Here is a 21,121-nt window from a genome sequence, read left to right as displayed (position 1 = left end):
AGTATGCGCTTTTGGACGCAGCCCGATTCTTTCGGAATGAGTCATTGAATCATTTAGATTCAATGACTCATTCTGATTCAGAATGAGTCATTGAATCTTTATGGATGAGTTATTGAACCATTTATTTGAACGATTTGTTCAAAATGGATTCTTTCAGAAAAGAAAAAAGCGATTATTTTTATGAACCAATGCTTTTCCCTTTGAAACATCACTTATCAGGCTTATGCTACACTGAATAATACCTGAACTTCGTATTTTGAGCACTTCTTGTGTTGTTGTTGTTTTTTGCCTCTTTATGATGACTCACTTAAATTAGTCCTAATTTGTAAGTCGCTTTGGATAAAAGCGTCTGCTAAATGACTAAATGTAAATGTCAATGTAAATGAATGAGTCATTGAGTCATTATGAATGAGTCATTGAGTCATTATGAATGAGTCATTATGAATGAGTCATTAGGGGAAAAAAATCAGTGGGCTGTCATTGAGTGTCTCATTGAATCTGATTTGTTCAACAACAGTGATTCATTCAGAGATGATTCAAAATCACTGATTCGTTCCGAATCGAGACAAAAACTGTAATATATCTAAAACATAAGTCACTCAGTATCAACTTGATGTTGTATAAAAGCTGTTTTCTGGCTCGTCTTGCTTGTGTGATATTGCTTGTATGTCAGTCTAGTGTTACTGTGTGTTTTCTAAGGGATAGTGTGTCTCGGGGGAAGAGGTCGGTTGTCACTCTCCTTCTGTTCTTCATGGCCGGTTAAGAACGAGGATAACACTGGTGTGTTTCGCAGAAGAGGTTAGCGGGTCTTAAATCTGCTCTTGGGAACGGCTTGTGTTGGATGCGTCTCAGAAGCTTCATGTAGGTTTGTTAATGGCTGACCTATTTCTGCTGCCATATGCTTCCTGGAAGGGATTTGCTTTGAAACATAAAAGCCAATGATTTGGATGGAGGAAGAAGATTATGAGCACATCAGTCCAGAAGATCTCACATCTGTTGATATGAACGTTGGGGAAATAGTCAGCGTTATGTGAAGCTTTTAATGTTGTTTATACGTCTATGTGGTGTTTTTAGTGTACAGATCATGTGTAAATTCATAAGTCGACAGCATTGCTGAGTATTTCCTCCTTAAAACTGCAGTGAACCAAAGACAGTCTCAAACACACGCTTTGAAATCGCTGGTGTTTCTGACGTCACAAACTACCTTGTAACCAATCAGATCAACGTGTGATCGTCAACCAGTGGATCTCTGAGCTGAGTGAGTGAGTGGAGGCGGGGCTCATTTGCATATTCATAGAACCACGCATACTAAATGAGACATCGAGTTACATTCAAGATATTTTTAAGGCATTTTTCAAGGAAAAACGCTTAAATATGTCATTTTGGTGAGTTTTAAGGGGTAAAATTACTGATTACAGGGGGACTTTAAGCATAATCTATATTTGCGATGCATCCAAACACGAATGTCGACTATATTGTTTTCATGCTTATTGTTCTTGACTATAAATGCACTTGCAATCGTTGTTCTAATTGAAAAACATGAACATAATTTGCAATTATTCTATTGATATTAGGAATGCCACTTTTGAGAGAAGCTTTCATAATATTATATCATAATCAAGAGAGTGTGTTGATATACATGATAAATGAAAGGCTAATTTTTTTTTTTAGCCCTGATGTTGAAACGGTTGGAGAGCATTTTCTCAATCCAGTTTATCAGGAAACTCCAGTGAGAACAGGAACCAGTTTGTGTTCGATCTCTGATCTCATCGGCCAGATCTTCAGTGCAAACTGAGCTTTATCATGAGAATCATCTGAGACTTCCCCATTCGCCAGACGCCGCATGACCGAGCGCTTTGAGGAACTGGAGGTTTGCAGAGCTCAGCTTCTGCTGCTGTAATGGAGAACATGTGCTTGAGATGTGTGTGTTTTTTTGCTCGGCACGTATGAAACTGAACGTCTGGCTGAGTTTCCTCTTCTTCTCTGGCCTCTCATGATCTCAAGCTTTGTGTGACACCATGAGCGTTCGGAGAGACTCGAGAGTGCTGGTAGGTTTGTTCAAACCCTCAGTCCAGGGTTATTTTGGTCGCTTGCGTAACCTTAAGGGCACCGTTCCCAATTCAACCAGAAATAACTCTCAAAGCATGCTTCAGGAAGTCTTCTTCAGGAAACTGGTCAGCATGTGACATTAGTGGAGCAGAACCGTGATCTTAGAAGAAAAGAGTTCACTGAACCTTCCATCATTGCTTCGTTTAAGACGTTTCTCCTTATAAAACCTTTTTGGCTTAAAGTGTTCTTTAAAAACTGAGTCAAGAACCCTCGAATTTACGTTTTTTCCCCACACTTTCATTTCTCGAAGTGCTTTCAGTTCTGCAATAATCTGCTTTAAAGTCCCCCTGTGGAGAAAATCCAGCTTCTAATGTTGTTTATGTGTCTATTTGGTGTTTTTTAGTATACAGACCATGTGTAAGTTCATAAGTCGACAGCATTGCTGAGTATTTCCTCCTTAAAACTGCAGTGAACCAAAGACAGTCTCAAACACACACTTTGAAATCGCTGGTGTTTCTGACGTCACAAACTACCTTGTAACCAATCAGATCATCGTGTGATCGTCAACCAGTGGATCTCTGAGCTGAGTGAGTGAGTGGAGGCGGGGCTCATTTGCATATTCATAGAACCACGCATACTAAATGAGGCAAGGGTGTCGTGATATTCAAGATATTTTAAGGCATGAAGACATTTTTTTCAAGATTTTCTTTTTAAATATGTAATTTTGATGAGTTTTAAGGGATAAAATGATTGATGAAATAATTTTTTTCAAGGAAAAACTTTTAAATATGTCAGTTTGCTGATCAAAGATGAGTTTTAAGGGATAAGATTATTGACTACAGTTTTCTGATGATAAATCGGCAGATTGTTGAGGAGAGCAGGTTTGCTCATATGCTTCTTTATTTATAAAGATAAATACAAACCAAATTGGTTTTCTGCTCCTCCTCTAAAGTTTTATTTCAGGATCATCCTGGTATTGAAGCACCAGAACCGTAGACATCTCTAGTGACTCGTCCTGTGACGTTCATGTGGCAGAAATCTGTCGTGTGTTTTACATAACGTGTTCCATAAGCTTATATAACCCGCTGAGATGCGTCCAAACCACACGCTGAAGATCCCGTTCCACCCGTCTGAGAACCTGATCTTCTGCTCCTCAGTCTCCAGGCTGTGGAAACACCAGAAACGTGTCGGTGACGGAGTCCATACTCACTAACCCGATGAAGGAAAACTCAAATGATGTCTCCATAATCTCGACTGAAACATCTGCTGCTGTGCTTATTCATTTTTAAAAGAAGTCTCTTCTGCTCATCAAAGCTGCGTTTATTTAATCAAAAATACAGTAAAACTGTGAAATATTATTATAATGTGAATATACAGTAAAGTGTAATTTATTCCTGTGATCAAAGCTGAATTTTCAGCATCATTACTCCAGTCTTCAGTGTCACATGATCCTTCACAAATCACTCTAATATGAGGATTTGATGCTCAAGAAACATTTATGATTATTATCAATGTTGAAAACTGTTCATATTTTTGTGGAAACTGAGATACACCATCATTCAAAAGTTTGGGGGATGCATTCAATTGATCAGAAGTGACAGTAAAGACATTAATAATGTTACAAATATAATTTTTCCAAATAAATGCTGTTCATTTGAACTTTACTATATATTCACATAGAAAACAGATGATTTACATTAGAATAATATCTCACAATTTTTACTGTATTTTGAGCAAAATAGCTGCAGAAGAGACTCTTTCAGAAATATAAAAAAATATGAATTATTCCAAACTTGACCACTGGGGAACATGATGACACTTCAGTGAAGCTCACACACGTTCATCTGAGCTATGAAATAAATCAATGAGCAAATTAACAGTCCTCAAGCGGCTACATCATTTGTAACTATATCTATTTGTAATAATCCGGTTTAATATTAATACTAGATTCTGGTTTGGTTTTAACATGTTTTTCAGCCATTAGTTAACTTGCTCAATTGCGCTCTCTCTCTCTCTCTCTCTCTCTCTCTCTCTCTCTGTCTCTCTCTCTCTCTCTCTCTCTCTCTCTCTCTCTCTCTCTCTCTCTCTCTCTCTCTCTCTCTGTCTCTCTCTCTCCTCTCTCTCTCTCTCTCTCTCTGTCTCTCTCTCTCTCTCTCTCTCTCTCCCTCTCTCTCTCTCTCTCTCTCTCTCTGTGTTGTGTGAGATGGTGGACCGACGGTTAAGGACAAAACCCCTGTGCTTCTAATCAGCTTAATGTTGGATCATTAAGATTAAGCCTAATGTTAAGATTAATTCTTTGAGAGGAGAGGGGGGGGCGCAGCTGCGTTGGTGATTAACAAACGGCCGTAGACTTTGGACTCCGTGGAGTCGGATGTTTGCATTGGGATAGAAGGGTCTTGAAGGTGTCCGGGTCGTTGCTCCCGGGTTTTCCCCATGTTAAAAGGTTTTCCCAGGTCTTGGTTCTCACCCCAGGGCTGCAGATGTTTTCTGAGCTCTGAAAGAGGGAAGTTCAGGCATGCTTTGCATTTTTAGAGCCCCTTGTGAAGCTTTAGTTCCTCTAAGCTTGTTTTGAGGACATGAGAGTCCTTCTATCTCTGTCCTGTGTGTGTGTGGTTCACACAGAACGCAGAAATGTCCACCTGATGCAACTTAACTTAAAGTCCACCTGTAGTCAATCATTTTATCCCTTAAAACTCATCTTTGATCACCAAACTGACATATTTAAGCATTTTGTCCTTGCAAAAATGTCTTCATGCCTTAAACTAGCTTGAATGTAACTCGACACCCTTGCCTCATTTAGTATACGCCGTTCTATGAATATGCAAATGAGCCAATGAGAATTATGAATTTACACATGGTTTGTCTTAAAGCATATTAAAAACACCACATAGACACATAAACAACATTAAAACTTGATTTTAAGTTCAGTTGCTGCATTAAACTGGCTGTTGAATCTTATATTAATAACATTGAAATTGGTTGCATGAGTTAAAATAATAGAAAAGCATCAGTTTCCGTGACTTATTGATCATAGTCTGTACAGTGAGTGGGAAAAAGATGTGTTTTTAAAAGTTTAACTTCTTTTAGTCATTCTGCTAACTACAAGTAACTTGTGTCAACTGACTCTCCTTAGAGTTACTATTACTAGACGGTTAGTGTTCAGGTTAGTCTTGTTAAGCGTGAGACGCTGCTAAAGATAAACGCGCAAGAGTCAAAGACATCCGTCTAGTGTGTGTTTACATGGAAAACCGATGGAAAAGCAGTGCAATGAAACGTCAACATGTAAAAACTGGTAGAGCTTGCAACACCAAGATCATGGGTTCGATTCTTGACGCTTGGCACAGACACATGAGATGCTTCACATTTAAGACGGTTATGTATATCTTTTGCTTTAGTGTGCGAGTGGGAAACTTCTCCAGGGTACAAATGACCTGCAAGGTTTTAGGAACTGCTGAAAAGTAAGAACTTTTATAACTGAATAAAACCAATAATTGGTTTGTCCCGAGAATATCTGTGCATTATTTCTAGGAGTTTGCAGGGAGGTTGTTGAAGCATCTTGGAGATGCTTGCACAAGCAAAACCATTTTAACCAGTTCCAGTTGAACTCCATCACATATTTGAGGAATCATCATACATTAGGTCCCAATCAAAAGCTTAAATACTCACATTTCATGGAAACTGTATTGAAGCGGCTCAATTTTTGTGATATTAACTTCAAATTTGGAACAAGATTTTCTAGCGATTCTAGAGGCCAAATTGTTCTGTATAAATCTAATGTAATTTTGTTTTACAGTAAACTCTTGTAACTTCTGTAAGCGCTTTCACTTCTGAAATAATGTGCTGAGTGTCTCTTTAAAACGACCAGCCGTAGGTTTCTATTCCAGAGCGTTCATGAACCACAACCATTTAAGTTCAGATCTGTGATAATAAAGAGGGATTGACGGTTAACAGGTTAAAACAAGTGTTTCTGTCTTCAGCGTTCTCCAGTCGCACGCCTACTGCAAATCAGGTGCCGGATGTAAAATGCAATGTCTTTTTTAAAGTCAAGTCAAGTCTCCTTCATTTATATAGCGCTTTAACAATATAGATTGTTTCAAAGCGGCTTTACAGTGATAACAGGAGATTACAGTAACAGAGAGTGTTTAGGCTTTACAGCAGATGTAGAATAAAGTTATTGTCCAGATAAAGTTAGTTTTGATTGATTCACTTCCGTTGTAAAGATCATTAGTTATTAGCTTAGCGGCCGCTAACACACACCGTTCTCACAGAAAACAGAAACTTTTACTGTGTTCTGGCCGTTCATTTGCATAGCAACAGTGTTTGGAGCTCGAGAACGCAAACTTTGAAACAGTTTCCAAGGTGCAAGCGTTGGAAAGTTGTGAAAAACGTGATCATCTCCACGTAAACTTCAAAAACACAAGCCTGTGAGAACACAGACGTGCGCATCACGTGTTCAGTCTATAGACCTTATGCGCCAGAGAAACGAGGGCGCCGCCATCTTTAGAATATTGTTGAAGTGGATTTACTTAATGTAAAGATAACAAAAGTTATCATGAGGATTGTAATGTTTAAAGCAGATGACTTAACAAATGTCAGTCGACCGGGAACATTTTAAAACGAGCCGTTCATTCATAAATACGCAAAATCGCGGTGAAAATACAGACCGGAAGACAAAAGACGACGAGCGCGGCGCTGAAAAGGGGCGGGGCTACATAAGGTCTATAGGTATGTGCGTTTGAATATAAATGTGCGCAGGCGTGTAGTCTTTCTCTACAAACTGACCTCACCAAATGACTTGTCTGGCCTTTGAAATTCATAATACAGAGTTTATTGTCGCTTCCACGTGTCAATGTGAACTGGAATCATTTTGACAACGTTTTAAATCCCAAGATGTTGAGAATGTGACGAGCTGAGCTCAGGCTGGCACGAGAGAAGGGTTTTTCTTCCTGCAGTTCTGCTGAGCTTGAAGGTTTTGGGTGCGTTACATCTGCTAGATATATTTCTGTCAGCTGCTCTCCAGTGGCAGCGAGAGGATCAGATCTGCGAGTCCATGTTACGCTCTGCCTGAACACCTCAGCACACATTGCTGCTCTTAAAATGGCTGCCCTTGAAGCTCAAAGCATCTGTGGCGCTCAGTGGCTGTCAGAAGCACATGAAAGCTTCACAAATTTCACCCCATTAGGATCCGCCAGACAGGCTGCTAGGTGCAATTTGTGTCGTTTATGACTCATAATTTCGAGTTTGTGTTTTCTCCTCTACCTGGGTTTGTCCAGATATGGATGTGACTTTTGTTCTGAGTTCCTCTGGAGTGCCGGAACAGATCCGGGCGGAGCTGAAACCCGACCTCGAGAGACAATGGGCGAACCTGCCCTGGGACACACTGGCAGTGTTGTTCAGAATGAAGGTTGAAACCAGTGTCTGCTTTTACGGTTTGAGGCCACAGGTGATAAGATGTAGGTGTGAGGGCTCGGATGTCTTTATTCTCTTCTCATCCGGCAGGAATTCCAACCATTCAGTCATGAAACCTGTTTTCTCTTCTGTTGGTAAAGTCTACACTCTGTAGAATCTTAAAGGGTTCCATCAGGCGCTTCATATATCGAACCTTTTCCCATCGTGGGGTCATTTTATGGATTTAGCTTCAATTTTATTTTAATTTCAAGTAAATTTTACGATTTAAACAGCTTATAAACATACTTTATCAATATAAACAATTGAAAAAACCTGTTAAACATGAAAGTATTATGCAGTCATTTAAGACGTTTCTCCTTATATAGAACCTTTTTGGAATAAAGGTTCTTTAAAATTGAGTCAAGAACCCTAGAATTCTATATAGAACCACATTGAACCTTTTTGGAATAAAGCGTACTTTAAAATTGAGTCAAGAACCCAGAGTTCTATATACAACTCTAGGGTTCTAGACTCAATTTTAAAGAACCTTTTATGCCAAAAAGCTTCAATGGGGTTCTATATAGAACTCTAGGGTTCTTGACTCAATTTTAAAGAACCTTTTATCCCAAAAGCTTCAAGGGGGTTCTATATACAACTCTAGGGTTCTGGACTCAATTTTAAAGAACCTTTTATCCCAAAAGTTTCACTGGGGTTCTATATAGAATTCTAGGGTTCTTGACTCAATTTTAAAGTACGCTTTATGCCAAAAAGGTTCAATGTGGTTCTATATAGAACCCCATTGAGGCTTTTTGGCATAAAATATTCTTTAAAATTGAGTCAAGAACCCTAGAGTTTTTGGATAAAAGGTTCTTTAAAATTGAGTCTAGAACCCTAGAGTTGTATATAGAATCCCATTGAGGCTTTTTGGCATAAAATATTCTTTAAAATTGAGTCAAGAACCCTAGAGTTTTGGGATAAAAGGTTCTTTAAAATTGAGTCTAGAACCCTAGAGTTGTATATAGAATCCCATTGAGGCTTTTTGGCATAAAATATTCTTTAAAATTGAGTCAAGAACCCTAGAGTTTTGGGATAAAAGGTTCTTTAAAATTGAGTCTAGAACCCTAGAGTTGTATATAGAATCCCATTGAAGCTTTTTGGCATAAAGGTTTCTTTAAAATTGAGTCAAGAACCCTAGAGTTCTATATAGAACCTCATTGAACCTTTTTGTCTAACACTGTGTCCTAACCAAATGTTACGTGATGCCACGGCACGCAATAAAAGGCATCTTTTCCATATTAATAAGAGTTTTTGTACTCTTGACACATTATTTTTACCCACCCACATGGCATTGGTGACATCAGAAGAAAGACAGCAATATTGTAATAACATATTACCTTTTGACATAAACAATTATTTTTGTTGCTTCGGAATTGCATGCACTGATATTTGTGCAAAATAACAACAGTGAAATGAAATAGTAAATAGTGGATTTTGATTTCGTGTCATCTTTAAGACACATATGTTGTATGATAACTGTAGATCATGCTTTTGTATGTCTTGTTTCAAGAACAATTGCAAATCGTGTCCTTGACAGTATTTTGGTCCCTTTGTGAATGCAGAGTTACCTCACTGATTTTATCTCATCTCGTCCCCAGTTCCCAGTGAAAATGGCCATTGTAACTTTAGGAGCGACTAAGAACCAAGTAGAATCTATTTTTGTTTGCTTTTACAGCATTCAAGACCTCCTCTAATGTGTAGAATTGCACTAAACCCATATAATTCTGGCCCTGACATTGAGGCCTTTTCTTGCAGAAATCACCCAGAGAATGTGTCCTGATGTGTGAGCCAGCCAAGGCTGAAGAATCACTCTGGTCTTTGTTGATTGCTCTCAGATATGCAGAGCTGGTACAGTGCTGTACGGCGGCTAAAATGCATCGCTGTTGTTGAATTCATGCTAACACTCATGTCCTTGCCACACACGGATCACATTGAGAATGACCCGTGATGAAAGAAAAACATGTTCGGCGTCGCTGTATCTGTTCATGGTCTTTTACTGGAAGACACGCTTAGTGTTGTAAAGAAAACCATAATTCTTTGCAGCGGTTGTGGTTTTATATATATATACTGTATATATATTATTATCATTTATTTTTTTGGAACATAAGGTTTACATGAGGTCAGTGCTGAATTAGTTTAATTCAAATCATATGTTACTAACATACTCTGTAATTTCTGGCTCAGCTTGTAGATTTTCGTGAACATATTTTATTGGCTTATGAAAATGTTCACTGCAGTCTGATGAAATATTGCAATTTTCCCCAAACACAACAGAGATTTGTGCATGGACAGCATGTGTATGTGCTGAATTTGGCAGCGGTGTGCGAATTAATGAAAAAGTATTGATCAGGGACTGAATCATACTTTGTTTCAGCTCATTGATTGGCACAGTTGCCGGGTGCTCTTAGGTCATGGGACATAATAATGCCACCTCCAAGTGACAGCCCGCCCCATAATCCTTTGTGTTTGCACTGCATCTCTGAAGCCCTGAGCATTCCTCATCCCTCTGCGGATTCACTCAATCTTATTTCAGAAGGGCTTGATGCAATCTGATGGAACATGCTGATGTAAATACCAAGGCCCACTGGTATGCTCCAGCTGAGGCTTATCCCTGGGTAATAAAAAATGGAACAAATCAGCCCATAATCCCTCCTCAGCTATTGTTCTTGGAGCAGACTGACCACTCTCCAAAAAAAGATAGATTCTTCTGTTGCATCCTGTATTCATCTCTTTTCTGTGAAATACACTGGTATAAAATGTCCTTTCCAAGTTTATACTCTTACCCCTTTCTCTCTTTCTGTCTCTAAACAGGTTTCCCTGATTTTCCAGGGAGTCCTAAGCGATGGAAGTGCTGCAGTGCGATGGCTGTGATTTCCGTGCAGAGACGAACGATGAGCTCAAGGTGCACATACAAGACGTCCACACGGCCTTCCTACAGCCCACAGAAGTGGGAGAAGGTGAGGAGTCTCCCAGACGGTCCAGGTCAAACTCAATAAACTCCCACAGCCAAACAGAGGACGAGGAAGACTTGACCAATCACGATTATGACTCCTTGAAAAAGGACGCAGGTATATCAACATTTCTTATTGCGACCTGAAATAGAAATAGATGATGAGTGCAGTCTTCTAGAAGTAGAGAAACTACATCAGAACAGTCATTCTGGCATCCTAATGTGTGTGAAATTGAAGCGCTCAACGTTTTTCTTTCTCTGTTCATGTTTCAGGCATCCACTCCTTTAACAAAGACCTTGGGCACTCCTCCGGCTCAAAGCAAGCTAAACACAACCAATCAGCAAAGCCTTCAAGCAAAACGTCAACTTCATTTTTTCAGTGCAAGTTCTGTGTGCGGTACTTCAGATCCAGCTCTCTTCTCAGTGAACACACCAGGAAGGTCCATGGAGAAGCAAGCGATGAGAGATCCTTCAAAACTTCCAAGCAGGCCAGCTGCAGCGCTACTACTTATGATGGTGTAGGAACTGTCTTTTCCTGCCAGTATTGCACTTATAAATCCCCACACAGAGCACGGATTCTAAAACACCAGAAAGTGCATCACAAAGAAGGTCCAGTAGGCCACTCAGCGCCTGTCGAAGCAGAAGTTCTGGACTTAGACTCTGAAGCCTCCTCCGTCGAAGAACAGAGTGAAGAGTCACCAGGGAAGGTAGAACGTCGTGTGTTGGAATCTATGATCAAACCCCAGTCAAAAGGAAGCTTTAACTGTGAGTGGTGTGGCTTTCAGACTTTGCAAAGGCAGCAGTTAGCCGATCACATGATGAAGAAACACCGTAACATGGTGAAGATTATGGTATCATTGCAACAGCCCAAAATGCATGACGGAAGTGCAGGATCCAGCAAGTCTGATTCGGCTTCATCTAGGAGAAGCACTCCAACCTCCAATTTAAACCTGAACGATCTACCGAGCAATGAAGGTTCCTCCACAAATGCCTCGTCAATCAAAGGATCCTCTGGCAATGCATCGCTCAAGTCCACTTCAGGGATATCAAGTTTTCACTACTCACAGCTCACAGCAAAAATACCTAACAGCACAGGATCTTCCATACTGTCAGAGAGATCGACTTTCACCATGTCAGATATGTCTAGGTCTGGCATGGATCTAGATGCCAGCATTCTGAATGATTCCAGAAGCAGTTCAGATGATGAACTCTGTGACTTGGAGGATCCCCATCACACGGAGCCAGCTGAGGATTCTACTAAGCTGCTTCTGTCAGAAGAGGATAATGACCTGCTAGAAACGAAAGGAGTTCCATTCAAAAGACACATGAACAGGTTCCAGTGCCCTTTCTGCTCCTTCTTGACCATGCACCGACGTAGTATTTCTCGTCACATAGAGAACATACACTTATCTGGCAAAGCTACTGTGTATAAATGTGACAAGTGCCCCTTTCTTTGCACCAACCCACTAAAGCTTGACACGCACAAACAATGTCATGGTGGGTCTTCCGAATGGGACTCCATGGACTTAACCAGTGAAGGTCTAGATGGTCAAGGTGAACGCTCTGAGCCTGTGAATGGAGGAAACAGCAGCTCAAAAATCAATGGGAAAAAATCCAATGCAGGCGAGGAACAGCAGGGTCCTCATCGGTGCTCACTGTGTAACTTCTCCACCATCACACTGAAAGGTCTACGTGTCCACCAGCAACACAAACACTCGTACTGTGATGGAACACAAGTTACTGGTCAAGAGGGTTTGTCCAATGAGCAGCAAGATTCTGAGTCCGAGTCCTACAGCTCCTCAAGCTTTGTCCAGAAAACTCAAACATCAATCCTTGGATTTTCAACCAAGAAGCACCTTATTGGGAAGACAGCAAGAAAGTCCATCAACGATTTGCCCTTGGATCTCTCTCCTGTCAAAAAACGGACAAGGATTGATGAAATTGCAAATAATCTCCAGAGCAAGATTAGTCAAAGCCAACAGCACGAGGATGTGATTAACCTTGAGGAGATGGATGATGACGTGGAGGAGAATGGTAATCACGTCGATGTAGAAGCAAGCAGAGAGAGAGAAACCTCTGATGCTCAAAGTCAGCACTACACATTCAACACTCAGCATGTCAGGAATTCTGGAGGTCTTCAGACAGAGCGTGGCGTTGGGAAAAGAAAGCGCAGTCTGCAGTCCAAACTCGGATCAAGAAACATTCCTGTTCAATTAACCATTTCTGATGATGAAGATAATTATAGTGCCTCTTTGGAATCTAAAGATGCCCAAGATCAAAGCAGTCAAGATGGCAGGGAGACATATCAGGACAATGTTGAATACACTGAGGTACCCGGGAACCTGTTCTACTGCAAACATTGTGAGTACCAAAACAAGTCCGCTCGCAGTGTCAGCACACACTACCAGAGGATGCACCCTTACATCAAGTTTAGCTTCAGATACATCCTGGACCCGGAGGATCAGAGCGCAGTCTTCCGTTGTCTCGAGTGCTTCATCGAATATAACAACTTTAATGATCTGCACCAGCACTATATGACGCACCATCCAGAAGCAAGCAACGTCTTGAACTTTAACCAGCCAGATCTGGTGTATATGTGCCGTTTCTGTTCCTACACAAGTCCAAATGTGCGGAGTCTGATGCCCCATTATCAAAGAATGCACCCTTCAGTGAAGATCAACAATGCCATGATTTTTTCCAGCTACATGGTCGATCAGCCTCAGAAGAGTGCTTCTGAGTCCCAAACACTAAGAGAAATCTTGAATTCTGGGCCGAAGAGTTTAAGCTCCACCTCGTCTGGGTCCAGATCATCATCCAGTCCGGCTCTCAAAAGCATCTGCAAAACGCCAGAAGCAAACACAGAGGCTGAAGTTATTCGAGAAGGTCTGGGTGGTAATGTGGTGGTGTATGACTGTGATGTCTGTTCTTTCTCAAGTCCCAACATGCACTCAGTACTGGTCCATTATCAGAAAAAACACCCCGAGCAAAAGGCCTCGTACTTCCGAATACAGAAGACAATGCGGGTCATATCTGTTGACCGAGCACAGTTGTCGAGCAATTCAACCTACAGCCTAACCAGCACCCCCAAGTCTTCGAACGCCATCCTACCTGTGGCTCTGGATGAAGATGTTTATTATTGCAAACACTGTGTCTACAACAACCGCTCTGTAGTGGGCGTTCTGGTCCACTATCAAAAGCGACATCCAGAGATTAAGGTGACGGCAAAGTACATTAAACAGGCACCCCCAACCCCAGGACTGCTGAAACTCATGGACGAGTTACAGATCGCACCCCCTAAACAGTTTCTAAAGCAATTCAACAACAACGGGATTGAAGGATCAGGTAATTCCAACACTAAAGGAGCATCCGACAAAGGGGAACCTGAAATGCTGTTCTTCTGCCAGCACTGCGACTATGGGAACCGCACTGTGAAGGGAGTGTTGATTCACTACCAGAAGAAGCACAGGGACGTGAAAGCCAACGCCGATCTCGTTCGTAGACATACAGCTGTGGTCCGGAGTCAGAGAGAAAGAGCGCAGATGATCCACGCGGGAAGTTCCACGTCCACTGCAACTGTAGCTACTGAAGCAGACAAATCCAGGTCGTTGCGATCTTTGAAGTGTAGACACTGTGTGTACACGTCTCCTTACGTGTACGCCTTGAAGAAGCATTTGAAGAAGGATCATCCTACTGTGAAGGCCACGGCCATGACGATCTTACACTGGGCTTATCAGGATGGTGTGTTGGAGGCTGGTTATCACTGTGAGTGGTGCATATATTCCCACGCTGAACCAAGCGGGCTGCTCATGCATTACCAAAGACGCCACCCTGAGCACAATGTTGACTACACTTACATGGCCAGCAAGCTGTGGGCTGGTCCTGATACTTCCACGAGCAGACAGGGTGGGAACTCTGAAACGAAGCATTACCAATGCAGAGATTGTGCCTTTGAGGCGTGCTCCATCTGGGACATTACTAACCATTACCAAGTGGTGCACCCTTGGGCCATCAAAGGTGATGAGTCTGTCCTCATCGACATTATCAAGGGGAACCAAGCACCTGATAAGCTTCTGGCCAAAGGACACGTTTCGACGTCCAGTCCGTTTAATACTCACCAGCAGGAAGAGACTGTAGTTGAAGTCATTCGCCCAACACATGAGCGCCAATCTAATCTCTCTCTGTCTGCCACCTCATCTATCTCAAACAACCCTTACCAGTGCACCGTGTGCTTGTCCGAGTACAACAGTCTTCATGGGCTTCTAACCCACTATGGCAAGAAACACCCGGGCATGAAAGTGAAAGCTGCTGACTTTGCCCAGGAAGCAGATATTAACCCTAGCTCAGTTTACAAGTGCAGACACTGTCCGTACGTGAACTCTCGCATCCACGGAGTTCTCACACACTACCAGAAACGACATCCTTCCATCAAAGTCACGGCTGAGGACTTTGCTGATGATGTCGAGCACGTACACGAGTTAACTAGCGAGGGCGATGAGCGATCTAAAACACAGAGGCAGGGCTATGGTGCGTACCGCTGCAAGATGTGCCCTTATACACACGGCACTTTAGAGAAACTCAAGATACACTATGAGAAATATCATAACCAACCAGCCGCAGATATGTTCAAAGGAACCGCCACGCAGTCGCCGGCTAGAAGAGACGATTCGGTTGCTGAATGCAGTAGCAACAGGGTGACCGAAGTCTCAGAGATGTGTGACTTCGACATCACACTTTCCGAAGTCGCAAAGAGTGACAATAACACTGTGTTTAATTGTCAGCTGTGCAAATACTTCTGCTCCACCCGGAAGGGTATCGCTCGCCACTACCGTATCAAGCATAACAATGTCAGAGCGCAGCCTGAGGGAAAGAACAACGTCTTTAAATGTGCGCTCTGCGCCTACACCAACCCCATCCGCAAAGGCCTCGCCGCACACTACCAGAAACGCCACGACATCGATGCTTACTACACGCATTGCCTGGCAGCATCCAAGACGGTGAGTGAGAAACCGAACAAGGTGATGGTGCCCTTGGCATCAGAAGCAGAGGCTCCAGCGATGAGCGAGGAGCTGAGGCTCGCGGTGGACCGGAGAAAATGTTCGCTCTGCTCCTTCCAGGCTTTCAGCAGGAAGAGTATCGTTTCTCATTACATAAAGCGCCACCCCGGAGTCTTTCCCAAAAAGCAGCCTTCCAGCAAACTGGGCCGTTACTTCACTGTGATCTATTCCCAGGAAGCAGAGAAACCTCCACCCACGGAGGAGTTGGAAATAGTTGAAGTTAAGGATGAGGTGGAGCCTGAAGGTGACGCGGACTGGCTTCCCTTCAAATGTCTGAAATGCTTCAAGCTCTCGTTCAGCGCGGAAGAGCTACTGGTGATGCATTACAACGACTGCCACAGCAAGGAACTCAAGTGGGATTTCGTCACCATCCCAAGCCCTGCAGAAGATGGGACGGAGCTCTACCAGTGCACCCACTGTGAAATCAAGTTCTTGACCCTTCCAGAACTGGGCGTCCATCTGATGAACCACAATGAGGGTTTCCAGAAAAGAGCCATGAGGCTGGAACGAAGAAAACAGCTTCAAAGCAAGCAGAGGACGACAGAGCCACTAGAACCCAAACCAGAGAATAAGGTGAGCCTCGTAATGTGTTAAAGGTGGCATATTAGGCCCCTTTTCACAAGATGTAATATACATTTATGGTGTCTTATGGTAATTTAAATGTATGGTTCACAGAGAAAGGCTTACCAAAACAAAGTTACTGAGTTTCACGTTTTCCGGGTTGGTAGATGCACTGGGGATCCGATTATAGTCAGAAAAAGTCCGATTTTCATGATGTGTCCCCTTTAAAAGCGAGTTTGCAAACAATGCAACAAAACTAGACTCTGCAAGCATGCAGCTTAAGTATAGATGCAAGTGGTTCAAATAACTAGATTGCATCAGTAAAGTTTGTTGTCATTGTCTCTCTTTATAGGTGGAGGGCACACCTGATAAGACTCCCGTCGGCTACAGGTGCAACTTCTGCGTGGAGGTCCACCCCACCCTTCGGGCCATCTGTAACCACCTGAGAAAGCATGTGCAGTACGGCGAGGCCAAGGAGGGACACGTGAAGGTACGAGCACCATCTATCAGATAGCTTTAAACAGTTGCATTAGTTCTACAGCCTGTTTTATTTTCAACTTCCCATCTGTTTACATTTTCAGTCTTATTAGACTCCAGCACAATGTCTATATTCAGTCTTTTCCCTGAGGTGGCTTCAGCGTCTTCTCAACTGCATTCACAGGCCGTTTGGACCTTTCTCTTAAGTGCCTTTCTCTCGTGTTTGCACTGTTAAACTGCTACAATTCAGCTGCACATTCAATGAAATAGACAAATCCTTGAGTGTTGCAGAAGAAACACAGAAAATGACTTCTGCTTAAACTCAAGTGTGTTTTATTTCATCGTGTGGGCATTCATGAAGAAAGCCTTGAACGTGTCGTAAAGTTGATCCTGTAATTAAATCTTGTGGCCTTGAGTTACACATTTTTGCATATAGAGAATGAAAGATTTTCTTCTTTTTCTAAAGCTCTTTTCTGAATGTGATGCTGCCTTGGACTAAATAAGGTTTTTTGAGGGCAATAATGTTGCTATCCACCTTTTGGAACCGCCTTTGTGTTGGAAGCGCATCTATGATGCCTTAAAATGCGCTCTAGGTAGGGTAGTTGACGTGCTTATTTAAAAGATATTCGGTTAACATTTATGTGAATGCAAAGTGTGTTTCAACCTTTGACTTCACTGGTGGATTTGAAATTGTTATGCACTGTGACAAATGAAATCTCAAAAGTCTTGTGAGCTTGTGAATTCATAGTATGCAAAATGCGCTTTAAAGACTAGTGCGTAATCTTTTTTATTACTTTAATTTCAATCAGATATTGCAGTTGCATTTGTGGTTGGAATATAAATATATACAAGAATGTGTGCGAGTGTGATGGATTTCTTAATGAGGACTTTCACATTTACACACGGCCAAGTCCAGTCTCTTTATCGCAGCAGAATCCTGAGACTGGCAACGCAACCCTTCGTCTCTCTGAGGAGAAAGCCAGTTAGGTGGGCTTGACGGTGTGGCGTGGAGAGTGGCGTGTAAGCGTCTTAGTGTTAGTGTTCCACTGAGAGTGCCAGGACGCTGGCAGGGAGGATTTGAATGGGATCCCAGTGAGGATCAGCAGACAGAGGCCAGGATAGGGCCGAATCACACCGGACACTAGGGGGCAGCACTCACGCTCACACACACGCTCACACACACGCTCACACACACGCACACACACACGCTCACACACACACACTCACACGCTCACAACCACACTCACAGACTCAGAACAGCTACTCTGAGGAGAGACCCAAGGGCTGGAATTTTCAAATTGTATTATTTTAATTTAGCATTTTTATGATTTAATGAATAGCTTTTCATCAATTTGAACCCCAGTTTGGGAAACACTGGGCTACTATGTAGAAAACACTGGAATGCTAGTGTACTACGTACTCTTTTTTTTCTCATTTATTATGGTATGCTGTGTTTAAACTCGTCATGAAATGGAAGTTGCGCTCGTCTTCTCTATCGTTCCATATATCCGAGTGAAACACTTCTGGAGCAAGAACAAATGTGGGCGGGGCTTGATTGTGTCAGTGGGGAATTGATTGGATGATTGGATGGTTGTGGTTTGCTATTGGTGGACCTCATTTGAGTGACAGGTTGCCCCGCCCACATCATCAGAGAAGAGATGCTGCAAGAGGAACTTATTCTGATTCAAGATTACCAGGAACATGAATTTAAAACCATAATAATAAATAATTTAGAATAAACAGCAATGTTCTATAAAAAAATTACTTTAAAAGTTTCAGTTAGTAATATGCCACATGTCACATTGGCCTCACTGTGTTGTGGCCTCTAGTTATTATCATGCACATTGTTTTATGTGTGTATTTTTAATCTTTATGTGTTAAAAAAATCTGTCATCAATCAAAATATTGACTCAACTATGGGTTGTTAAAAATCAGTTATCACTTCTGGTTCTTGATGGTGGAATTAAAAGGTCAAATCGGTCGTCTAGTTTGCACTGACAAATTTAGTTCTCTGTCTCTCAGTGTTTGACTCTGATTGGCTGACGGTGCAGAGGTGCATCTGAAGTGCAGGGTCAGTTCTCTCTCTCTCTCTCTCTGTCTCTCTCTCGCTCTCTCTCTCTCTCTCTCTCTCTGTCTCTCTCTCTCTCTCTGTCTCTCTGTCTCTCTCTCTGTCTCTCTCTCTCTCTCTCTCTCTCTCTCTCTCTCTGTCTCTCTCTCTCTCTCTGTCTCTCTGTCTCTCTCTCTGTCTCTCTGTCTCTCTCCCTCTCTCTCACTCTCTCTCTCTCTCTCTCTCTCTCTCTCTCTCTCTCTCTCTGAGATGCTGAATTTGCTGTGGGCTGTAAAGCAGCAGATGTCTCAGAAACACACAGGAACCTCTTGGCCGTTTCTAAATTAAGAAAGAGGGATGTCCTGATAGCGCAGGAAGACTCAGAGAGCTTTAATGGCCGTAATCAAACACGTTCAACTGTGCTTCAGCCCTGAGAGAAATATCATATCAGACTGTCAAATGTATTTATCATGATTATTAAATGTCACAGACCTTAAGCATGTCAAAAACAAGTAGAGGTTTATTTCACTACACAATGAAGAAATATATATATATATATATAGTCAGACTCAGGTCTTGACATTAACACCCGCTACATGCATGTGTGTATTTCATTAGTGCCGTGTAACGTAGTCACCAGCCACTTTTGCGTTCTTGAATTTTAACTTTTTTTTATTGTAGTCATTAATTAAAAGGCATCTGAAGTAATAAACTAAGTACAATGTAGGGATGTCAAAAAGATAAATACATTTTTTACAGGGCTTAAATCTCGTGTGGGATAGTTTTACTCATTCCCGCAGATTTTTGACACTCGCCCCCAAAGCGCACATGCATAAAAATGCCTCTCAATACTAAATTGAGTTCTTTTTCGCTGCTTATTGTGCTTAAACAGTCAAATACACACAACATAATGTCAAAATGCCAGTTTTGGCGAGTATTCACATGCGTATTAAAGGAGAACTCCGGTCAATTTTAACATTGAGCTCATTTTTTTGTAAATTTGGAGTGCTGTCAGTACAGAGAACAACGACAAAAATCAGTGTTGCCTACACCGTGTTATCCTCTTTTTAAAATTTGCACCCTGTTGACTTCAATGGGGCACGTTTTAAATCTGCTTTTAGCCTCTTAACATCCTTGATGTGTCATTACAAGTGCCCAGCCATTGTGAGTGATTCCTTCAGAGTGAACACGGGTGAATGTGACTGCAGTAGATGTGAAAGATATGAATAAAAGTTATGTTAATTCAGCCAGCGCACATACCTGTATTTATTTCCTTTTTTCGGTCAAAGTCCACAGTAGTCGATTGTCGAGTTCACGCGCGTGATCATAGATACTAAACCTATGCGCGTGAACTCGACAATCGACTACTGTGGACTTTGACCGAAAAAAGGAAATAAATACAGGTATGTGCGCTGGCTGAATTAACATAACTTTTATTCATATCTTTCACATCTACTGCAGTCAGATTCACAGTGTTCACTCTGAAGGAATCACTCACAATGGCTGGGCACTTGTAATGACACATCAAGGATGTTAAGAGGCTAAAAGCAGATTTAAAACGTGCCCCATTGAAGTCAACAGGGTGCAAATTTTAAAAAGAGGATAACACGGTGTAGGCAACACTGATTTTTGTTGTTGTTCTCTGTACTGACAGCACTCCAAATTTACAAAAAAATGAGCTCAATGTTAAAATTGACCGGAGTTCTCCTTTAAGTCAAAGTAAACAGTTGAGGAAGAAAACGCATGTGTAAGAGTATATTGGATCTGTGCGTCAGGTCTTAAAGCGACAGCAGCCTAATAAACCTGCTGCCAAATTATGAGATAATATTAAAAACATCTAAATGTTCCCCATGGTATCGATGCCAGAATTGTGGCCAGTGAAAATGCTGAGTGGCTTGTAACTTTAGAAAACCACTCGCCACAGTGGCTGGAGAGAAAAAAAAGTCAACGTCAAGCCCTGGATAAAGTTATTTCTAAAATCATTATAATATGCTGGTTTGCTTTTTGTTGCTTAATATGTTTCTTATTTTCATGATTTTTTTGAAAAACGTAAAAAAAACGTTTAACAGAAATCTTTTGTAACATAAATGTCTTTACTGTCACTTTTGATCAATTCAATGCGTCCTTGCTGAATACAATAATAATTATTTTTTAATAAATCTTACTGACCCCAAACTTTTCAATTTGTGTATCACAGTTTCCACAGAAATATTAACTGTTTTCAACATTGATAACAATCATAAATGTTTCCTGAGCATCAAATCATCATATTAGAATGATTTCTGAAGGATCATGTGACACTGAAGACTGGAGTAATGATGCTGAAAATCTCAGGAATAAATTACAGTTTACTATCGATTCACAAAGAAAACAATTTTGAATTGTAATATTTCACAATTTCATAATACATCTAGTTTTGATTAAATAAGTGCAGCCTGAAGGTGAGCAGACTTTTGAGTTCATTTAATATGACTGGATGACTAATTTCAGTAATTTCCTCTGACAGCAGGAAGCAGCAGAGACGCATGTTCCCGCTCC

The 21,121-nt window shown here is 41.6% G+C and overlaps 1 protein-coding gene across 6 annotated transcripts in view; it reads left to right on the top strand.

Moving 5' to 3' along the window:
• znf462 (zinc finger protein 462) overlaps positions 1 to 21,121 on the top strand; it is a 56,837-nt gene that overhangs the window by 21,477 nt on the left and 14,239 nt on the right. For 4 of the 6 annotated variants that reach the window (XM_082140105.1, XM_082140106.1, XM_082140107.1 and 1 more), the window contains exons 2-5: positions 10,306 to 10,562; positions 10,718 to 16,071; positions 16,412 to 16,549; positions 21,090 to 21,121. The exon at positions 21,090 to 21,121 is cut by the window's right edge and continues 330 nt beyond it. In XM_082140105.1, the coding sequence (XP_081996231.1) occupies positions 10,337 to 10,562; positions 10,718 to 16,071; positions 16,412 to 16,549; positions 21,090 to 21,121 (5,750 nt within the window). In that variant the 5' untranslated portion in view covers positions 10,306 to 10,336. The remainder of the gene's footprint in view (positions 1 to 10,305; positions 10,563 to 10,717; positions 16,072 to 16,411; positions 16,550 to 21,089) is intronic. The other 2 variants (XM_082140109.1, XM_082140108.1) reach the window with 2 other exon arrangements.

The sequence above is a fragment of the Leuciscus leuciscus genome, assembly GCF_965113295.1.
Source record: "Leuciscus leuciscus genome assembly, chromosome: 16".
Classification (NCBI taxonomy): Eukaryota; Metazoa; Chordata; class Actinopteri; order Cypriniformes; family Leuciscidae; genus Leuciscus; species Leuciscus leuciscus.
This window is presented reverse-complemented; position numbering and strand designations above follow the sequence as displayed.